This window comes from Andrena cerasifolii, chromosome 15, assembly GCF_050908995.1.
Source record: "Andrena cerasifolii isolate SP2316 chromosome 15, iyAndCera1_principal, whole genome shotgun sequence".
NCBI lineage: Eukaryota > Metazoa > Arthropoda > Insecta > Hymenoptera > Andrenidae > Andrena > Andrena cerasifolii.
In genome coordinates, this window is record NC_135132.1 from 8,199,853 (window position 1) to 8,218,211 (window position 18,359).

General features: G+C 48.3%; 2 protein-coding genes across 9 annotated transcripts; one reads left to right on the top strand and one right to left on the bottom strand.

Moving 5' to 3' along the window:
- Positions 1 to 23: 23 nt before the first annotated feature.
- Nd-42 (NADH dehydrogenase (ubiquinone) subunit ND-42) lies at positions 24 to 6,092 on the bottom strand. Of its 2 annotated transcripts, none has more exons than XM_076828081.1 (5): positions 6,074 to 6,092; positions 2,802 to 2,874; positions 1,865 to 2,506; positions 1,279 to 1,674; positions 24 to 275 (listed from the first exon to the last, which is right to left on the bottom strand). In XM_076828081.1, the coding sequence occupies exons 2-5, from the start codon at positions 2,868 to 2,870 to the stop codon at positions 138 to 140; spliced, it is 1,245 nt and encodes a 414-aa protein (XP_076684196.1). In that variant the 5' UTR covers positions 2,871 to 2,874; positions 6,074 to 6,092; the 3' UTR covers positions 24 to 137. The 2 variants fall into 2 exon arrangements, with proteins under 2 accessions (XP_076684196.1, XP_076684195.1); XM_076828080.1 differs by lacking the exon at positions 6,074 to 6,092 and adding an exon at positions 2,968 to 3,053.
- Ack-like (activated Cdc42 kinase-like) lies at positions 3,980 to 17,886 on the top strand. Of its 7 annotated transcripts, none has more exons than XM_076828051.1 (8): positions 4,835 to 5,035; positions 6,474 to 6,566; positions 6,634 to 8,217; positions 8,326 to 8,565; positions 8,646 to 8,767; positions 9,074 to 9,304; positions 13,051 to 13,652; positions 14,035 to 17,886. In XM_076828051.1, exons 1-8 carry the CDS (start codon positions 4,966 to 4,968, stop codon positions 14,981 to 14,983), a joined length of 3,891 nt encoding a protein of 1,296 aa, XP_076684166.1. In that variant the 5' UTR covers positions 4,835 to 4,965; the 3' UTR covers positions 14,984 to 17,886. The 7 variants fall into 7 exon arrangements, with proteins under 7 accessions (XP_076684161.1, XP_076684164.1, XP_076684160.1 ...); XM_076828050.1 differs by having other exon boundaries at positions 4,837 to 5,035; positions 8,646 to 8,782; XM_076828046.1 differs by lacking the exons at positions 4,835 to 5,035; positions 13,051 to 13,652; positions 14,035 to 17,886 and adding exons at positions 3,980 to 4,343; positions 9,897 to 13,042 and having other exon boundaries at positions 8,646 to 8,782.
- The last annotated feature ends 473 nt before the right edge of the window (positions 17,887 to 18,359 follow it).

The window sequence follows — 18,359 nt, forward strand, 5'->3', positions numbered from 1 at the left end:
GCAATTGCAGACACAAATCGAGGCTGTGTTTACATCGTTTTATTGTATAACAATATGGAGCATATTACTAAACCCTTCGGTCGTCGTAAGCGTGCTCAGTTTTAGTTCCATTTCTAAATTTCTGTTATATACAAGATTCATGCCGCGATTGATGTTCTGTTCTCGAAGTCGCGAGGATTTCGACGGATCCCGGTGTTGACCACTCCTGGCGATTTGAAGTAAACGCTGTCGCCGACATACGGATTATATCCCGAGGCGAATGCTTCACTGGCGCACTTTAAAAAGTTCAACATTCGTGAGTTACACAAAACTTGCGAGCATTTACGTGATATCGTACGGGGTCTTTCCTCTGACACGCCCTGATAGAGTACCTACCGCTGCTTGCAACCTTTCTTTCTCACAAAAATAATGTGTTTACTAAATTGAAGTTTTTTCTATTTATTAATACGTACTTTGAGAATACAAAATTATTTTTTTCATATTTTTGTAATGCTTGCTTGTTTGCTTGAAAATTTCTAACTGGAGGAGCTAAATTTTTCGTAAAATTAGATGCAACAAAAAAATAAAAAAAAGTTCCTAACAGCGGTACTTTAAACAGGGCGTCACAGTGTAAAGACCCCTAAAGGTGATCTTCGGGAATTTTTTGCGGAAAATCTAATGCATATTTTTTGCAACTATTTGCTTATTTTAAAAGTACACATATCCAACAACTCTCGGTGATTTTGTTATAGAAAAATATTAAAAAATAAACGAATAGCAGCCACTCCCCCGGAAGCTACTATTTTAGCAGTGAGCACGATTTCTCCGCGCTGAATCATCTGAAATCGAAAAGTGATGAAGATTTGATTAACATACGCGTTTATCTGGTGCGTGAACGAAGGATTTTTTTAATGAAAACTCTTTTTTAAATTAAAATCATGACTTTCCGTTAAACGGCCGCAATTTTGTTTGAAATTATTTTTTTAACAAATCCTTCGTTCACGCACCAGATAAACTCATATATTAACAGAATCTTCTTCACATTCTGATTTCAGTTGATCCGGCTCGGAGAAATCCGCGAGAGTGTCTGTTATCCGTTCATTTTTTAATACTTTCGTATTAAAAAATTCCTGAGAGTTACTGAATACATGTACTTCTAAAATAAGGAAATAGTAGCAAGAAACATACATCCCTTTTTTCCCAAAAAAATTCCCGAGAATGACGCTCTTAATAATTCAGTACAAAAATTTCCTTGGTCGCGAGTAAACGAAATAATTACTTTCGTAACAGTAAACTTACAGTTTCAAATACATTGTCAACCGTCTCTTGCTCCTCAGCCGTCAGGTACAATTCGCGAGGCCAATTTACTCTCTCATCGTCCCTGTACATCTCATTATACAGCTGACTCATATTCTCGTCGTAAGTGCGTCTATGTGAGACTACATCACTGATGGAAGCGAACGTCCAATCCGTTAGCTTCCCATCCACCTCGTTGTCGAAGTCCAACGCTTCTATATCTTCGACTATGTCCTCGACGTTACCCTCTTTGGACCAGTCGTAGATTAATAAATGCGAACTATGCGCTGTTTCCTTCAAATATCTGTCCTTATAAATCTTCTCAAGATCCGCGAGGTAGCTCGGCGTGAAGGCCTTCGAATTAACTTCATAGGGGACACCCCGTTCCTTGATTTTCTCCTGCGATTCGTCGATTCAGAGGATTAATATTAAAACTCTCACAGCTGGCGAAAAGGAAGCCTTAAGGCTGGATTTCCGAGCCGCGATCGGCTTCGGCGGCGGTCCCATTAGCGCAACGAAGACACAGATGCGTAACTTCTCCATTGCACTAGTGGGACCGCCGATCGCGGCTAGGAAATCCAGCCTTTACCTTGACGAGCTCCAGAGGTACATCCAGATATATCGATAGATGTGGCCTTAAGAGATACTGCATTCCCTTGTTCGTCATATGCGTGATAACGTTCAGCGTATCTTTGCTGATGTACCCAGCGTTGACCATAGCGGTCCCGAACACAAAGTTTGAATACACGCTGCGATCGAGGATCACCCCCTGACCAGTCGATAGCAAATGGAGCAAGCTGTTCGCGTACTGCTCGAATCGCATGAGGAAGTACAACAGTTGGAAGAACGCCACTCGTTTGTCGGTGGGATTCTGATGGAATCTCTCCAGGTCGTAGCTTCGCGCTAAGGACGGCAACTGCGGGTCTAATTGCCGCGTATCGAAGCCGTACGAATTTACGTAATATTCCTCGTGCGCCGGGGCAGGCATGTACAGCAGCCCGAATTCGTTAGCGAGCTGTTTGCAGAGCTTGCTCTTCCCCACAGCCGGGAGACCATCGACGACCATGATTCTGGTGTTCTCGTCGAACCTGTACGTCATCGGGTCGATCAGCTGATAAAACATGTTGTACTTTTTCTTCCAATAGGGAAATGGAGCGGGCTTCTTCCTGGGCTCCTGGTGCGCCAGCCTCACCATAAACGCTACTTGCGTCGCATTGTGGTTCTTCGATATCTGGGGAACGCAGTTGTATAGCAGTGCGTGGAAAATCGTTTTACTTTAAATGGGAGCGAAATATTTGGGAGGAGCTGGGGGAACTTGAGATCGAGGAGATCTGAACGACGGTGAATTATTAGCGAAGAGGAACGCTTGTTCGCTCTTATAGCGAATGCTACATTTCCGAGAATAATTTGGGAAATTTTTCGGGGCGTGATTCTAATAAAGTGTACGGAGAATATTTCGAATCGTTGTGCATTGAGTTTATCGATGTCGTTTCGTTAATTTAGCGAGATCGTTGAAAGGTACTAACCTTACATAATCGAGTTAAACAGCCGACAGTACTGACTTTCCGGACACCGACAGAGAAAATCGATGCCATTATACTGGAATGAATATTGCTCGGATGAGAAATATTTAAGTACGACTAATGAAACATAACAATATGCAGAGTATTTCTCATATTGTTAGTCTCTTACCGCACACACTATGACCTCCTGACGATTCTCTAACTTCAGTGGTGCTCATTTTAGATTATCTCGGCATGCATACTGTCATTGTCATCGGAAAGGGTAATGTTTATTAAAGATGAATTAAAATTCGATTTAACAGTCGCAAGTTGTACAATAAACGTTTCACAGTCTGGCCAAAAACTGAGGATTTACATACGAAAGATTACAGTACATGATATTTTTAGTTAGGTTAAAATTGGTAGGAAGAGAAACTTGAATTCAAGTTATTTAAATTAATGACAAAGTAAAAGCCTTTGAAAAAGCTGTGAAGAAGCAGGTAATACCTGGTTTCGACGCTTCGAGGCCCAAATCACCCGCGCAGGATTTTTCTCGTTTGTAACACATACATTAATAGTTTAACTTAATTAAAACAATTTATTTCCTTATGTATGTATGCAAATTTTTTTGTACGACTGTTTTAAGTAATTAGGTAATTAGGACATCTACCCTATCATTGGCGTAACTAGTTAGGGAGTCGAGTGGGCCCGGCCCCCCAGACAAAAATCCTAGTTACGCCAATGATGAATATCGTAAATTATATGTTCCTGTTTTCGTTTCCTGTTTTAGTCGTAATTTATATTTAAAAATCTGTATTTTCCGATAATGGCTCTTTCACAGATTTCTTTTCCATATTTCAGGAGACTTTCAGAAATTTGGAAACGAGTTGCGGGCGATTTGGACGTAGGTAAGTGGAATTCGCCCTAACAAGTCACTAAAGAGCAGGTTGAGAACCCCTGACTTAAAACTTCTCAATTTCTCATCTGAAAAAGAATCTACCAATCAGCCTTTCCTCTCGCAACACCCTCGAGTCCTTCGATCTCCATCACCACCCGCTATTTCCCACCAATTCCACGATTAATACAAACTCGAAATCTGTCTCCCCCGCAAATCGAAGAATCCCCGATTCAAAAGCGTTCGATATTCCCGCGTCGCTCAGAAGTCGTCCCTCTAGCGGCGAACCGGGGAGGCTTGGCCACAACCCACGGGACCGCTCGCAAACAAATCGAGTGGTTCGCGATGAGACATTGAACCGTCGAGTCGCTTTAATCTCCGTTCGACTATTAAAGTGCCCGGCCGGCCAGGAGAAGTTCGGCATCGAGCAGCTGGCGGCGATCACCAGGGGAATCGTCTGGAAGAGGGCGAGCATCCCGGGCGACAAGAAAAATGTGAGCCCGACGAGAGGGAGGAGGGCCGAGATTTGCATGGCGGAGGGGATAGAGGCCGAACGACGAAGAAAGAGGATTCCGCCGACTCCGCGGACCGCCGGACCGAGTGGCAGACGCCCGCGTCTCATGACAAGGACAGGATCCACGTTCACACCGTCCTGCGTCATCGTAGAATGGGTGAGCGCTCGCTGGCCGAAGAGAAAACGCTTATAAATAATCGTCTATTTGAAGCGCGCGGGGCGTGTCTCGCCGCGGAAATGCAACGATTCCGGCGCGAACCTCGTCCCGTTCCCACCTTCTTGCTCCTTTTTTCCCCTCGTTTCGCTCCGATTCGATGCCAACTCTTCCCTCCCCCACCACTCGCGAAAAGCGAATACGAGGCATGATCCTCGGCCTCCGGTATTCTCGAGCGTCTCGAGACTCTTTATCATCTCGATCGATAAGAATTCAAATAGACGCGTTCGAGGTATCTATTGTTTTTGGACAGTGGACGTCAGAGTTGGGTTTAAATAAATGGGAATGTAGTTCACAGGGGAAGTAGATAGTATTCGAATACAGAGTTGTAATTATGTAATCGTGGAAGGTATGATTGCTCGTATTGTTTAATTCTAACCTGAAAAAGGATGCGTTATAAAAGTTCCTTCTGCGCGTGCGTAGGAAGTGTCATCGTCGTGTAGCGCGAGGTTTTGTTGATTCTTAAGGGACTTTGGCTTGTGAACTATGCTTAGTTTATATATCTAATCGTGATTAAATTCTAGTAAACAAGTTAGAATTTTTCGATAAATTCGTTGTATTAGAAATGGAGCTTTTCGAACTCTGGATGCGCTTACTTCGACCAAAGCAGTTTCACCTGCGAGCGCAGCTACAAAGTAATTTCTTTCGTCATTTCAAGCAAATGAAATATTTTACAATTTCAACGCAAACTAACCTAACATCTAACCCCGAATTTACACGAGTTCGATTGAACACTCATTCCAGAAAGCAACTAAATTAATCAATCCGCTTAACAAGAATAACCTCAATTCCCACAATTTCCAATTACACAGCATTTCTCTGCAACCGATTTACCGTGCAAATGGAGGGTTAGGTGTGTCTAACATTTAACCTTTAGAGGACCGGCTTTTTTCCGAAGAAATAGTGGTTTTCAGTTTCCAAAAATTTATGCAGAATTAGAGGACTTGCACAGAGCCCCAAAGGGGGCTTTGCCGGTCCGGAACGATAATAAATTTTTTAACATTTTTTAATTTAAAAAATACAGTATATATGTCTGGGGGGGGGGGGGTGATACTGCTGATTACGAATCTAAATATAGTCGGATTGTAAAAATGTTTGACGAACGAACACATACCAAAATTCACAGAACTTTCTTTCAGCTTTATCCAGGACTAACGACGTAGACGTAGAAAGTTTTTGTATCATCTTTAATATTTTTTTCTTTTTTCCATGTTTTTATTTATTTTTTTTTTGTATTTTCGTGTTGTTTCAGGAATTTTATTTTGTCGTATTTTTCGTGTTCTTTTATGTAGTATTTGCTTGCTCAAAGCCGCAAATGGGGCTTCGCTGGTCCCCTAAAGGTTAAGTCTCTCCGAGCCCAAACCGATCGACTCCATGAAATGAAGGTTAAGAAAAAGCTTCTCGCACGAAGTACTTGGCAAATATTCGCGAAACATGGAGTCGATTAATTTGGCATCTAAGGCCATTAAGTTCATTACTTCGGGGAGCGTATTTGCGCCGCCTCGGAGCCGGTGTACCGTGTGCACCGGGGCTGCAGTCGCGTGCCAGGAATTCGCGCTCCCCACTCCCGCCTCTCTATTATTTTCTATCCCCTCTCCGTCTTCGCGTGTTCGGCTCTAGCCTTTCCTCCGCATAGAAGCTTCGAGTCTGCTTCGAGTCGCGCCGCGTCGTACCATTTTCCCCGCGCGGTCCACAGTGACAGATAATGAGCGTTCGTGCGACGATCACGGACTTCCAATAACACCCGTGATTCCCAGAAACGGGAGTCATCTTCCTCCCCGACGCCTGCGAAGCTCTTCCTTCCGCGACTTTCATGAAGTAAGGGGAAACGCGCTTCCGACGCTGCATCTAATCGCCGCGATTTTCACATTAATATCTTCCGCGGAAATTGGGTTTCTAAATTACTACACGTCGTCGTAGCGCGCGATATTAACCGCGTCACGCAGGAAGTGCCATCCTAGCGTTTCCTGCGGGCGGTTAAGTAGCTCGGCGCCCGGCAAATCCTTGATAATAATTTGCAGACAGAAATCCTTTCGTTTCATTCACGATTAAACATTCGTTGTTTACGAGCAGACACGCAAGGAGGAATGTCCCGAAGCACTGGACCCGGCCTGTACGAGTTCCTTATGGAAGCAGAGCTCCAGCAATATTACCCTGGAATTCGAGGTAAGGAAAGTCCGCAGAGACGCTCCTCCCGAATGCCTCCTCTATCGCACCGCGTTTCTTCCAACAGGGGACTTAAAGGTACAAACCACCGCTCAGTTGAAATATGTAACAGAAGAGGACCTGAACGCTATTGGAATGAGCAAGCCAGAGATGCGTCGTTTGAAGAAGTACTTCCAGAAACACTTCCCGCAGAACTACCTCTCCAAGTTCAAGAAGATGCTGCTGCCGAAGCGCGAGGAGCAATCTTCGGGCGCGCTGACCATGTTGCCCGAGGAGAGGCAAGACAGGCCGCCCATCCGCGTCCCCAATAAGCACATGATCCCGGCCGACGCGATCATCGTGAACAAGGAGCTAGGGTCCGGAGAGTTCGGCGTCGTGCAGCAGGGAGTTTGGACGAACGACGGGGAGAGGATCCAAGTAGCTATCAAGTGCTTGTCGCGAGAGAGGATGCAGAACAATCCCATAGAGTTTCTGAAGGAGGCGGCTATAATGCACGCGATCGACCACGAACACATCGTCAGACTCTACGGCGTAGTTCTGGACACGAATTCGTTGATGCTAGTAACAGAACTGGCGCCGCTGAGATCCCTGCTCGAGTGCCTGAAAGAGCCGAGCTTGCGCCCCAGCTTCCCTGTCCTCTCGCTCTGCGACTTTGCGGTGCAGATCGCAGACGGCATGCAGTATTTAGAAGCGAAGAGACTGATACACCGCGACCTCGCGGCGAGGAATATCCTGGTCTTCTCGAAGAACAAGGTGAAGATCTCGGATTTCGGACTGTCCCGAGCTCTGGGAGTCGGGAAGGACTACTACCAGACGAACTACAACGTGAACCTGAAGCTACCGATAGCGTGGTGCGCCCAGGAGTGCATATCCTACTTGAAGTTCACCTCGGCGAGCGACGTGTGGGCCTACGGAGTTACTTTATGGGAGATGTTCAGCTACGGCTTCCAGCCTTGGCCGGCGTTAACCGGCCACCAGATCTTGGAGGCGATAGACGAGCCGAATTTCCAGAGACTGGAGCAGCCGGAGTGCTGTCCGAAGGAGTATTTCTCTCTCATGCAGCAGTGCTGGCAGCACGAGCCGTCCAAGCGACCCAAGTTCGCCGAGTTGATTAATCTTCTGCCGGACCTGAAGCCGGAACAGGTGCAGGCTGTTCAGGACAGCACGGAGACGGGCCAGCTGGTGTACAGGCAGGGCGACGTTATTACTGTGCTGGATAAAGGAAGCAGTAATACGCTGTGGAAGGGAGTTTTGAATAACGGGAAAACTGGCTTCTTCAACCCTGCTCACACGATAGCCTATCTCGGGTCCAACTTACCGAGTAATAAGCCTGGGGAATTCACTCGCGGCGATGGCAAGAATGCCTTCTCGTCTCAGCGCCGAAAGATTCGAACGGATATGATCTCCTCGCCTCAGGGCGACTTGAAGCACACTGGGCACGTTGGTTTAGACGGAGCTTATTTCGGGGATATCGGCTTCCTCGGCGGGAAGAACCCGCATTTACCACGGCAAGTGGTGACCCCGTACAAGCCGCAGGAGGATGTAACGGATAATTCTAGTCAAATTATGAACCAGGACGCGAGGAACGCGGAGACAAATAGGGATTTGATGAGGGATAATAGGAGCCTGCAGGATACTCAAAACAAGCATGGTATGTGTGTTATTATTATTTATTCACGGGTAAATATATCAATATCACGTCTCGATATTGCCGAATATTGCAGAGAAAGTGTTCTATATGGATTGCTGTCGTTTTCAGAGAGCTTGTGGTCGGATTCAAGTTCCGAGGTGTGCCACATGGGGACGGTGGCTAATTCCAGTAAACAGTCCGCTCCGTCGAACATGGCTAGTAGTACGGATACTCTGGGAGCGGATCATGAGTATCACGAGATCAGTGACGAAGAGAATCAGGATAGTCCACTGCGATTCGACAAGACACTGAACTTCGACTTCGGGCCAAGCCTGCTGGCCGAGATGGATCAAATGTTCAGATCTCTAGGTAAATCTCAACGACGCACAGTGTGACGCGTACTAGATATCTTATTGACTGTTGCGATACACACGCACGCTGTTTATTAGGATCCTCTCCTCCCCCGCCACCCCCAGTTCACCCTCTGTCCACCGAGCACGAATCGAGCAACGTCAGAAACGAACTGCGGGAGATACAGGCGAAGCAGTGCAACAAGAAGAAACAGGCCACCGTGAGTCCAATAAATGTACAGTAACTTTCTTTTACCTTATTTATAATTATGCTTTCGCGTGTTATTGTCATTGATTTTTTTACCAATTATTTGCCGCTGTGTACCATTCGTTTCGTTACACGTATTATGCGTATCGTTTGCACGCGAGAGAGGATAGGACCCAGAGTTCTTAGAGTCTCGAGGTACGCGCTGCGAGATTATACGCAGCGGATTTCTCTGTGCGATACCGTTGACATCGCGAAAAGCAGAAATTATTAATTGTATTGTCCGCTCGCCACGGAAGGTAAACGTTTCTCTTATATTTAGGTGAAGCCTATCTCAGCCGCCGATCAGAAAACTCTCTACTCAGCCATTGCTATGGCACAGGAATTGACGGCACGTTCCATGACAGATCTTGAACATCCGCCGGAGTCTCCCCGAACACCTGCCAGTCCTTCAAGGCGCAGAAAGTTCTCTTTTAAGTTGCCACATCAACACAGTCCCAAACCAGACAGACGACACTTTTCAGAGGAAGCTGCCAGTATACCTGACATACAGGTACATTAAACAGTTTTTGTTTACACGAACTAACATAATCGAAACACAGTTAGCTTTGCACTGGAACGACCGATCTCATTCACGCGACTAACACGCGAGGGCCGAGATACTCATGGTTAAATATCATTCGTTCGTCCAGCGACACAGATAATTTCTTAAGCGATAGTCAGATACATCTAAATCCGTTTGAAACTGTTATGGAACAGAGTTAATTCCTGATGCCACACTAAAGAGTATGTATATCGCATTCGCATCTGTTAACATATCTCCCACCTGGGTCGCTCGTTTGTACCTTAATCTGATACGACGCTTATTAATTTACAAGGAATACTAATCTCGACTTTCCTCTAATCCTTTCCTGTCTGTTTATTTTTCGTTTGTTTATGAATTCTTCGATTTCTGTTACTTCATCTTCTGTTCACCGTTGCATCGCCATGTTGATATATTCTTTGGTTTCGATATGGAAACCTCCGACCGAACCTGCCGCGGTGCTTCTACTTGTTCCTGCACCCCCGCACGGCTCTCCCCGACTGCTTAATTATCGTTTCCTCGAACCGCCTGCATGCCGCCGGATCAATGCCGAACAATTAAGTGGTTGTGCTCGAGTTTGCAATCGCTGTCGTCCACCGTCTCCAGCATAGAGTCACTCGGTGCTCCGTCCACCCTGAAGCTGCCGTTATGGGACAAAGCGTCCGCTGAATTTTGCTTCGCAAAGTCGCGAGAGCTACTGACCAAGCCCAGCGCCTGGACCTCCTACATGGACATCGAGTTCGACGCGCATATCTTGGATAACGCGGCCACGAAGCAGAACCTCGTGAAGTCCACCGAGTTCCTGGAGAACGGCAACAAGAAGAGCAACTTCCACTGCGAGGGTTTGGCAGACGGGGATGGGAAGTTGAGCGTCCTCCAGCAGAACGGAAAGATATCTCTCGGCGAGAATTCTAACTTCGACTTCCCCCGGGACCCGAAGAGGGTCTCCACCAGCTACGTGGACCGTTACTTCGAGCAGCCGAAGTACTTCGACGATGGCGCTCTGAGCTGCTCCACCGAGAAGGTCTCGTACTTCGGGGAGGAGAAGCTGGAGAAGTACGACAAAATCAATAACTTGGAGCAGTCCAGCAGGTCTGCTTGTTACTCGAACGTCCAGGAGCAGAGTTCTAGCGCAGCGAGCAAGGCTAACCAGCAGAATAAATTCGCCAACTGTGATCAGCCCATGAAGGAGAACGCGACCAGCTTCGACGCGCAGTGCGATGAGACGAGTTTGACGAAAGAGAAGCCCGGAAACTTCGTCGACTTCCCGCGCGGCAAGCCAGTAAAGTTCGAGTCGTCGAGGGACAAAGCGGGCAACTTGGACTTAGGAACGCGGCCGAAAATCTCCAGCTCCTTCAGCGACTCCTCGAAGATGAACATACCAGAGTTTCCTAAGAAGATTGATATCGCGAAGGCGAGAGGCGGAAAGGTGGCTTTCGCTCCCAGAAACGCGAACCAGGAAGCTAAGAGTGGCATTTACGGCTCCACGGACAGCATAAAGACTAATCTGAAGACTGGCGGGGGATCGGACAGCCCCAGAGGGAACATGGAGGCTGTGAGGATCAATATCCAGAGCTTCCGGAAGATAGAGCAGAACCAGAATGGCCACGATGCATTCCCTTTCGTGATATCCAACAACCCTCTCTTCATTGCTGAGTCCGAGAAGAAAGAGTCCCCAGTTTACAGCAGCTCGGAGAGCCTGCGAGTGAATTTCCAGAGGCTCAGAAGAAAGTCTGACGCAGAGGCGAACAACCAGGCGGAGTTGAGCAGCAAACTTTTAGCGGAGAAGTACCAGCGCGAAGTGTCTGGCTTGGAGAGCGTAAAGAACTACTTGGACGCTAAGAAAGGGCAGGGTTTGAACCTGGGCCTGGGCAAGCTTACGCAGAACATGATCCAGCTGGGTAAGAACATCGCCTTGAACTCCAGGAACATAGAAACCGCTCCGCCCAAGTCGCTGGTGAGCAACATGAGGAACCTAGACCTCTCTCAGTCGCAAGCACCCCTGCGAAGCTTGAACATCCCCATCCAGAAGCCGAAGCACTTGGACCTGAACATCCCTCTTCAGTGCCAGTCGCAGATCAGCATGAAGCTGAACCTATCGCAGAAGGCAAATCCTCCGACAAGCCCCACCATACACCAGCACATTCTGGAGCCGCCTAAGCTGTACCAGAATGACAATTCGAGGAAGGAGTTGCCAAAATCCGACGTCCTCTTAGAGAAGATGCCCGCGGCTGCTAACATATACAGGCAGAGAACTTCGTCTCTCTCTGAGAACAGAAAGCCACCGATAAAGAATATCCGGAGATCGTTTCATCCGACCAACGACTCCAGCGAGGACTCGGACTCTATATCCCACTCAGAAACGGACATACGAAGCCGCCTGCGGTATAAGAGGCGCCACAAGAAGCTGCCGCACAATCTGCGCCTGAACTTCAAGAACAAAGGCCACCTCCTGCACCCGGAGTCAGCCAGAGGCTTCTCGTCGATAGAGCTCTGCGGGAAATCGCCTCCGCCGTCGACCAGTTTCCTCAACTCACTGTCGCCGCCTTTCTCTTCTAGAAACAATCTGCTTTCTTGGCCGGAGAGCGCGCCCAGCTCCAGTCTAACATTCACCAGCAACTCCGACTTGGACTCGGACACCAGCTCGGAGTACCCGGAGTTCACAAACGACATACTGACCTTCCCGCCCTCCCCAGCCCCGTAAAGTCTAGAGATCCCGAGTTCTGTAACGCTTTCGAGTCAACCCGGAGCCTGGTGCCGAGTGCATGTTCTTGGCGTAAATGTGTGAGGACGATGCCAGAGTTGGGCAGTACTTTGTGACCTTTTAAAGTACCTCGCCAGGTGGGACAACTGAAATTCTAGTCTGATAATTCTTTAGCCCGAAGTAGAGACTCGCTGAAGATCCGCCTGGGTAAGTTCCGGAGCCTCCGTTCTCACAGGATCCTCCGCCAGGAGGCAGTGTCCTTCCTAGCTTCTGCGTCGGCTCCCGTTGTAATAGTCTCCAAGTAGCTGCGGATCCTCGCGCAGGACTTCTATTCCAACGGTAACTTCTGCGAATGTTGCTCAACGGTGATGAATGGCGACGAATGCAATCATATTCGTGGATCCTTGGATCGTTACTGATAACAATAATAGGAAACAATAACCCAACTCTGGACAATACGCAGTGTACTTAAATCGGAGGGAGCTGTCCAGGGACAGTCTCTGACCACATACGCTTAGCATGCTTGCATGTTATACTAATTACTAAATAACGTACTAGCGGGTAACACGTTTGGATGCATTTACACGTTTATACTATTTGTACTTGGAGGTGGATTGGAACAGTGGATTCCTGCGACTGGAGTTGCGCCTGGGGTACCCACGTACAGCCTCGTTACCCCGACGTGCTCCACCCAGACGATGCATCAGTTTCTTTCCGGAGTAGTGTATCATCTCTAGTCGGCCTACGTGTCGAATGTAACTCACCCCCCCCCACACACACACACACACACACTTGCACTTTGATATCAAGAGAGAGAGTGTGTCCAAGCATTTGCCTCCACTTACTCTCGCACTGTTCCTTCAGTCGGAGAGGATGGCCCGCGTACACACGCTCCGCGAGGATGCTCCTTTATTCGTACCACAGTCTCTCCTCGTTTGTTACTTTCGTTCTTTTTTCTTTTAAATTTCTGTTCTCTTTTCCCGAATCTATCCCCCTCCCACGGCTTGTTTAGGCTACGTTGTCGGACGAGGCCAAGGAAGTGTACAACAGTCTAGTGGAGACGCCTAGCATAGACACGGCTCCGGACACGAACCCGTTGCGCATGCTGCGCTCCGGGGTGCCGATAGTCAGGCCCAGAGTCCGGGGGAACAAGCACGCCACGCTAAGCCACACCGGCTCCCACCAGGAGGACCTCTCCAGCGAGGCGTTTCACTTCGACGCCTACCACAGCGGCTCCAAGACGCTGCCGAAGCTCAGGGCGCCGCCCCCGCCGCACGCCCCGCCGCCGTTGCCGCAGGCGCGGCACCTGGAGAGGCACCACTCTGCTCTGGAGATCGAGAACAATCAGAATCAGAGCAACGTGGACGAGAATCCCATACCGCTGCCGCCTAGGGACAGGTCCAAGACCCTGCAGCCTAAGTCCAGCTTGCCTAGGCATCAGAGGAAGCATCCCCTGATCATACCCGGCGGCGGGGTGACCAGAACCCTCGCGAAGATGGCGGTGACCACGCCGCCTATCGAGGATCAGGTGGACGGGAGTCTGCAGAGCGCGAGCTCGTCGGCGGCTGGCTCCTCACTGCAGGAGGATTACTCGTCCGAGACTTCAGCCAACAGGTGGGAAGCACTTATTGATTGACCGTGGAAGTGAAATGTATACAGAAGTCGCAGAGAGCGTTCATCGCTCTGAAGGTGAGTGTACCATACGATAGTAGACAGAGTTTCCGGTTAGAGACTGGAAACTGTAACCCAAATCGATGGTTATTGTATGGTACACTCTAGTTTCAGTTGACTACTGCGATTCAAGATTTCAGAGCCATTCGCTGACTGTTTCATTATTGTACTCCGTTTGCTTTCATGTTCGTGCCTTCTAATGCTTCTCTGCCGTGTTAGCTTCACTTTGTAACGTCCCCTTCTGATTCATTTAAGAATACAGAAGAGTGGTACATACTTCTAAGACAGTGACAGCTAAATAAAGCCAAGCTTCTGTTGTTTTTAGCCCAGAAGAGTTCGAGCAGCGGATAGACTCCGAGCTGGCCGCGTTGGACTCCCTGCCAGCCGACGAAAGCCGCCTGCACCGTTTCAGCGTGATCTCCGAGGACCTGCTCGAGTTCTCCGACAACCTGATCGACTGTGAGACCCCGGAGTACCGTCAGAGCGCGCAGGAGAACAGCGACGCGCAGTCAACGAGCTCCTCGACGGAGCGTCTCCAAAGGAAAGTGAGCGTGGAGTCGAAGTGCTCCCTGAGGAGCTCCGCCTCTAAGTGTATCCAAGAGAACGAGGCAAGCGAGACGAGCCGAAACTCCACGCCAACGGGCTCGAGTAGGTCCGAGGACTCGGTCACCTCCAGCAAGCTGCAGTCCTCAGGAAGACCTCCGCAAAGGCCCTCGAACTACATGCTGCAGTTCGACTACGGCGAGTACCCGGAGAACAGCAGCCAGGGTAGATGCAACGCGAGCAAACAGCCGCAGGAAACCCTCCAGTCGAAAGAGTCTTCCACCGTCGAGCCTTCCACCGATAGCTTCCACTCTTCCGGCTTGGCGAACACCTACAACCGGCTGTCCAACGAGAAGCTACCTAGCCACGCCAGCGACTTGTCGCGGCAGTCGGACCACGTGTCCTGCGAGGATCTGCTGGAGTTCGCCTGCGACGGGCCCAACGCGCGGAGGACCCGCGGCCCGCGTAACGGCGAGCAGTCCGACGAGGTGAGGATCATGATGAAGGTGTTGCACGAGCAGTCGACCCCGGAGTCCTGCATCGCGGCGTTGAACGTCACCGACTGGGACGTCCTGGCGGCGATCAAGCTGGAGCGCCTGCAGGGCCTGCTGAAGAAGGAGAACAGCTTCGTCGGCCTGGAGGACTGCAAGGTGATGCTGAACCAGTGCGGCGGGGACGTGGTGAAGGCGGCCGCGCTGCTGCGGAACGCGGACGACACCGCCGCGGTCTAGCTGGCGTAACTGGCTGGCCCAGCCGGACGATGCGACTTCGATTTTATGAGGGTGTGAGGGCAGGGGGGTAAATAGCATTTTCTTTGAGAATCCCTTCGCCTGTTTCCATTCGTACTGCGTGTAGAAGGGTAGATCAATTGAAGCGACGGTTATTTATTGTTTTAGGGTAACTAGGGCGAGAATAGTATTTCAGCGCGTCCTGACGCCTAAGGGCGCTAGGGCGTGGTGTATTGGTTGAGCTTCTCCTAGGAGGAATTGCTGCGGGCTGGCGCGCCGCGGGCGGAACACTTTGCTCGACGCGATCGCTGTCGAAGGAATGAAGTGCGAAGAGTGGTTTTTCCGCTCGCAGCGATTAAGATCGGTATCTTTTCGAGTGGAATCGTATCTTCCTTCTAACATCTGTTTCATTAAAGCGAAGGAACTTGAAACGATGACACAATTCGCTCTGCGTGACTCAGATTCGATCATTTCCTTGCACTCCCAACAGCGACAGGAGTCTGGCTATGTGTTCCGCTTCCGTTGGGCCAGCCTGTGTAGAGTAATAGCTTTTTTTATTTAATTGAACTGTTAGCGAAGGAAGTAAATTGTGTTGCTTCGCCACCTTCTTCGTCTACGCGAACGTGATGTGATAATTTGCACAATAAAGCGTGTCGGTAATCGGGTTTTGTGATCTGACGGTCATGGAATAGGAACATATATATATTTTGCATCTTCAGTTAGGCGAGAGGGGAAGCATCGCGAAGCCTACGACTAAGCAGCGAATAATACAAAACGAAGACTCGTATTCTGTGTTCCCTTCATCTGTTCCGCGAGCATAATTATTTTCAGAGGATCATGTATTTTGTATAAGACAATCATTTGATGGTAGGGCGCCGGTCCGAGCCATTCGCAATTCGAGGAGCTCCAGTTTCAACGAAAATTAAGGCTCGCCGCTGGGAGCGAGCCTCCGATTCCAAAGATAATATTACCGCGGTATTATTATTTGGCATCATACGCACCCGTAGCTTAGTGTATCAATGATATTTCATCGCACACCGTTTCAGTAGCCCCGCCGTGACGGGCAAAACGAACTGGAGACGTTGTTTGTATTAAGCGCGAGTTAACCCGATAGGCGAACTAAGCGGTAGATTTAGACGTGTAATCGTTGCTGGAAGTTAGCACAAACGGAGGGAGGGGAGGACTGCTTGTTATGATATTTTTTTTTCTACGCGACACGTTTCGGCAAACGCGCAAGAATTCTGTGCCCCGCGGCCGGAGAGCCGACCGGGGCGTCCTTTGTATTTTATTACCCGGTAGTAGGGTTACGATAAGCACCAAATATTACGTATGGAATCTCTGTGTTCAGTAAGATTGAGTTTTATATTTTTTGGTAGGGAGCTTTCGCGCGTTTATCCGTTAAGTTGTAAGAAATTTAGTAACTAGAGCGGCGAATCGTTGACGAGCGTTCAAGCAAATTAGTCGAGGGGTCGATCGAGAAGAATTAGAGTCAAATTCAAATCGTTGTAGACTTTCTGTTTCGAGCGTCCCGCGCACCATGCGAGCCAAAGGGCCAATTTTTATAATACATTTGCTACGATAAGTTTCTACGATTACTTCGGCTCGCATGGCGCCTGAGACGCCGCGGATCCTCAGCCGCAACAGTTGGGGAACATATCCAGGATCGAATTGACTTTGACTGGAGCGAAGGCATCAGGCTGCACGCTGTTTGATTGAGAAATATTTTTCCACGCATCTTCCTTTTTTTACCGGACCCTTCGACGCCACTTCCATCAGCTGCAGTCAAAGTGGATTCCAGGAACAAATTTGCTCACCGTGTTTATAAAATTTTCTAAAAGAATCGAATGGTGGAGTGATTAATATTAATTGGACAGCAGTGATCGAAGTCCGTACTTTCGTATCCCTCAACGAAGCCAAATAAGAGCTTACAGAAACCGCCTAAGTAATGTTACTTAGCCTCTTTTGTAACGAAACGTTGAACAATAAGGTTTTCGGTTCCTGAATAAAAATACGCGCGTCGTGTATTTTCTTGTGCTGAATCTGCTCTCTCCTCTGTCACGTATTGGCTTCAGAAGTGGAGAGGATTACGCGAACACAGGCATCGAAGCTCTGCGAATGAGAACATGTTCGAAACAGTTTAGGATTAACAGAGCGAACAATCCATGTAGCGAGTTAAAACTTCCAGTGGCCAAGCGATAACTTATTAGAAGCTTCGAAGGCTGTTGAATAGTTTTCTGAGTGACGTAGTAGTACTGTTCGATCTCCAACTTGCGTAGCGTATGGAATTTAAGTCCAACTGTTTCGAACAGTGCCAAATGGTGCGAGTAGCCTGTGCTGAAGCCAGTACATGATGAAAAGGGGGCCTATAGACGTGGTAGCGTTCAGTATGAAGAGATTTTTGCGCAGGAACCACAAGGGAGCTAATCAGCTCCTAAGCGAAACCTTAGGGTTGTGCATCACGAGTTTCCGATAAGCCAGCGTACTTAGTTGATTCTCTAAGTGGGGAGCGAATTTCGGGCGATCCTCGGCGAAAGCGGAGCTTCCGAGGGATCCCCTGAAACCGTGCGCGATCATTTTACGTAAGATCGTTGCGCTGGATAAGACATCTACGCGCCAACGACCACGCTTCCTTTCGCGGATGGATCCACGACCTCGGGGATAATAATCGAAATTAAGCTCGCCAAATCTCGCGGAGCGGGGGTGATCGATACCGCCCCTCTCCGCGCGGCATATATAGGAGTAAGTTGATCCTATAACCCGTTCTTTTTATACGCGATCTTATCTATGATAAGGCAACACGTTTGTACGTCTCTACATGATTATTATTATTATTATTGTGCGCGGAGACACGAGGATGTTTTATATCGACTGTATTTACGATAATATATACACCATTCATAAATCAAGACGCCGAGGCTGCTTCGTGGCTTTCTCAACATCCTCTATTATCGTTACGTTGCAAACACCCTGTATATTTCATCCTCAGCTCTTTGGTTCTAAGTGAATGAATTACTTTCGGTAATGGCTGTTTGAATTTTCAGAGGTGGTGCGAGGGATTTCCTAGAAGTGAAGGGAAGTCATTATTATTCTAGGGATTATGCAATTCAATTCAAATCAGAGTTCTATTTACTCTGGAAATGTTTCATTTAACTCCAAATCGAGAGATTCGAAAAGTATCGAATGTCGCGCCCAAAGTATTGTTCGAAAATAATCGATCCCTCGAAGGTATATCGAGTTCCCATTATCTCGAAGTGTCGTAATGGCCGCCGTTAGGGGACTCCTGCGTTTCGTTACGTTGAAAAATAACCTGTATAATTTTTGCAATTCCGATCAACGAGTTATTCAAATTTTACTACCGATTTTATCATTAACCCCGTTC

Coding starts and splice junctions, on each gene's coding strand:
- Nd-42 (XM_076828081.1), bottom strand. CDS start 2,870: ATGGCATCGATTTTCTCTGTCGGTGTCCGGAAAGTCAGTACTGTCGGC. Junction 2,507..2,801: donor GTTTAACTCGATTATGTAAG/GTTAGTACCTTT, acceptor TGCGTTCCCCAG/ATATCGAAGAACCACAATGC. Junction 276..1,278: donor TTGACAATGTATTTGAAACT/GTAAGTTTACTG, acceptor AACTTTTTAAAG/TGCGCCAGTGAAGCATTCGC.
- Ack-like (XM_076828044.1), top strand. CDS start 4,966: ATGGAGCTTTTCGAACTCTGGATGCGCTTACTTCGACCAAAGCAGTTT. Junction 6,567..6,633: donor ATATTACCCTGGAATTCGAG/GTAAGGAAAGTC, acceptor TTCTTCCAACAG/GGGACTTAAAGGTACAAACC. Junction 9,305..9,896: donor CCAGTATACCTGACATACAG/GTACATTAAACA, acceptor CGAACAATTAAG/TGGTTGTGCTCGAGTTTGCA.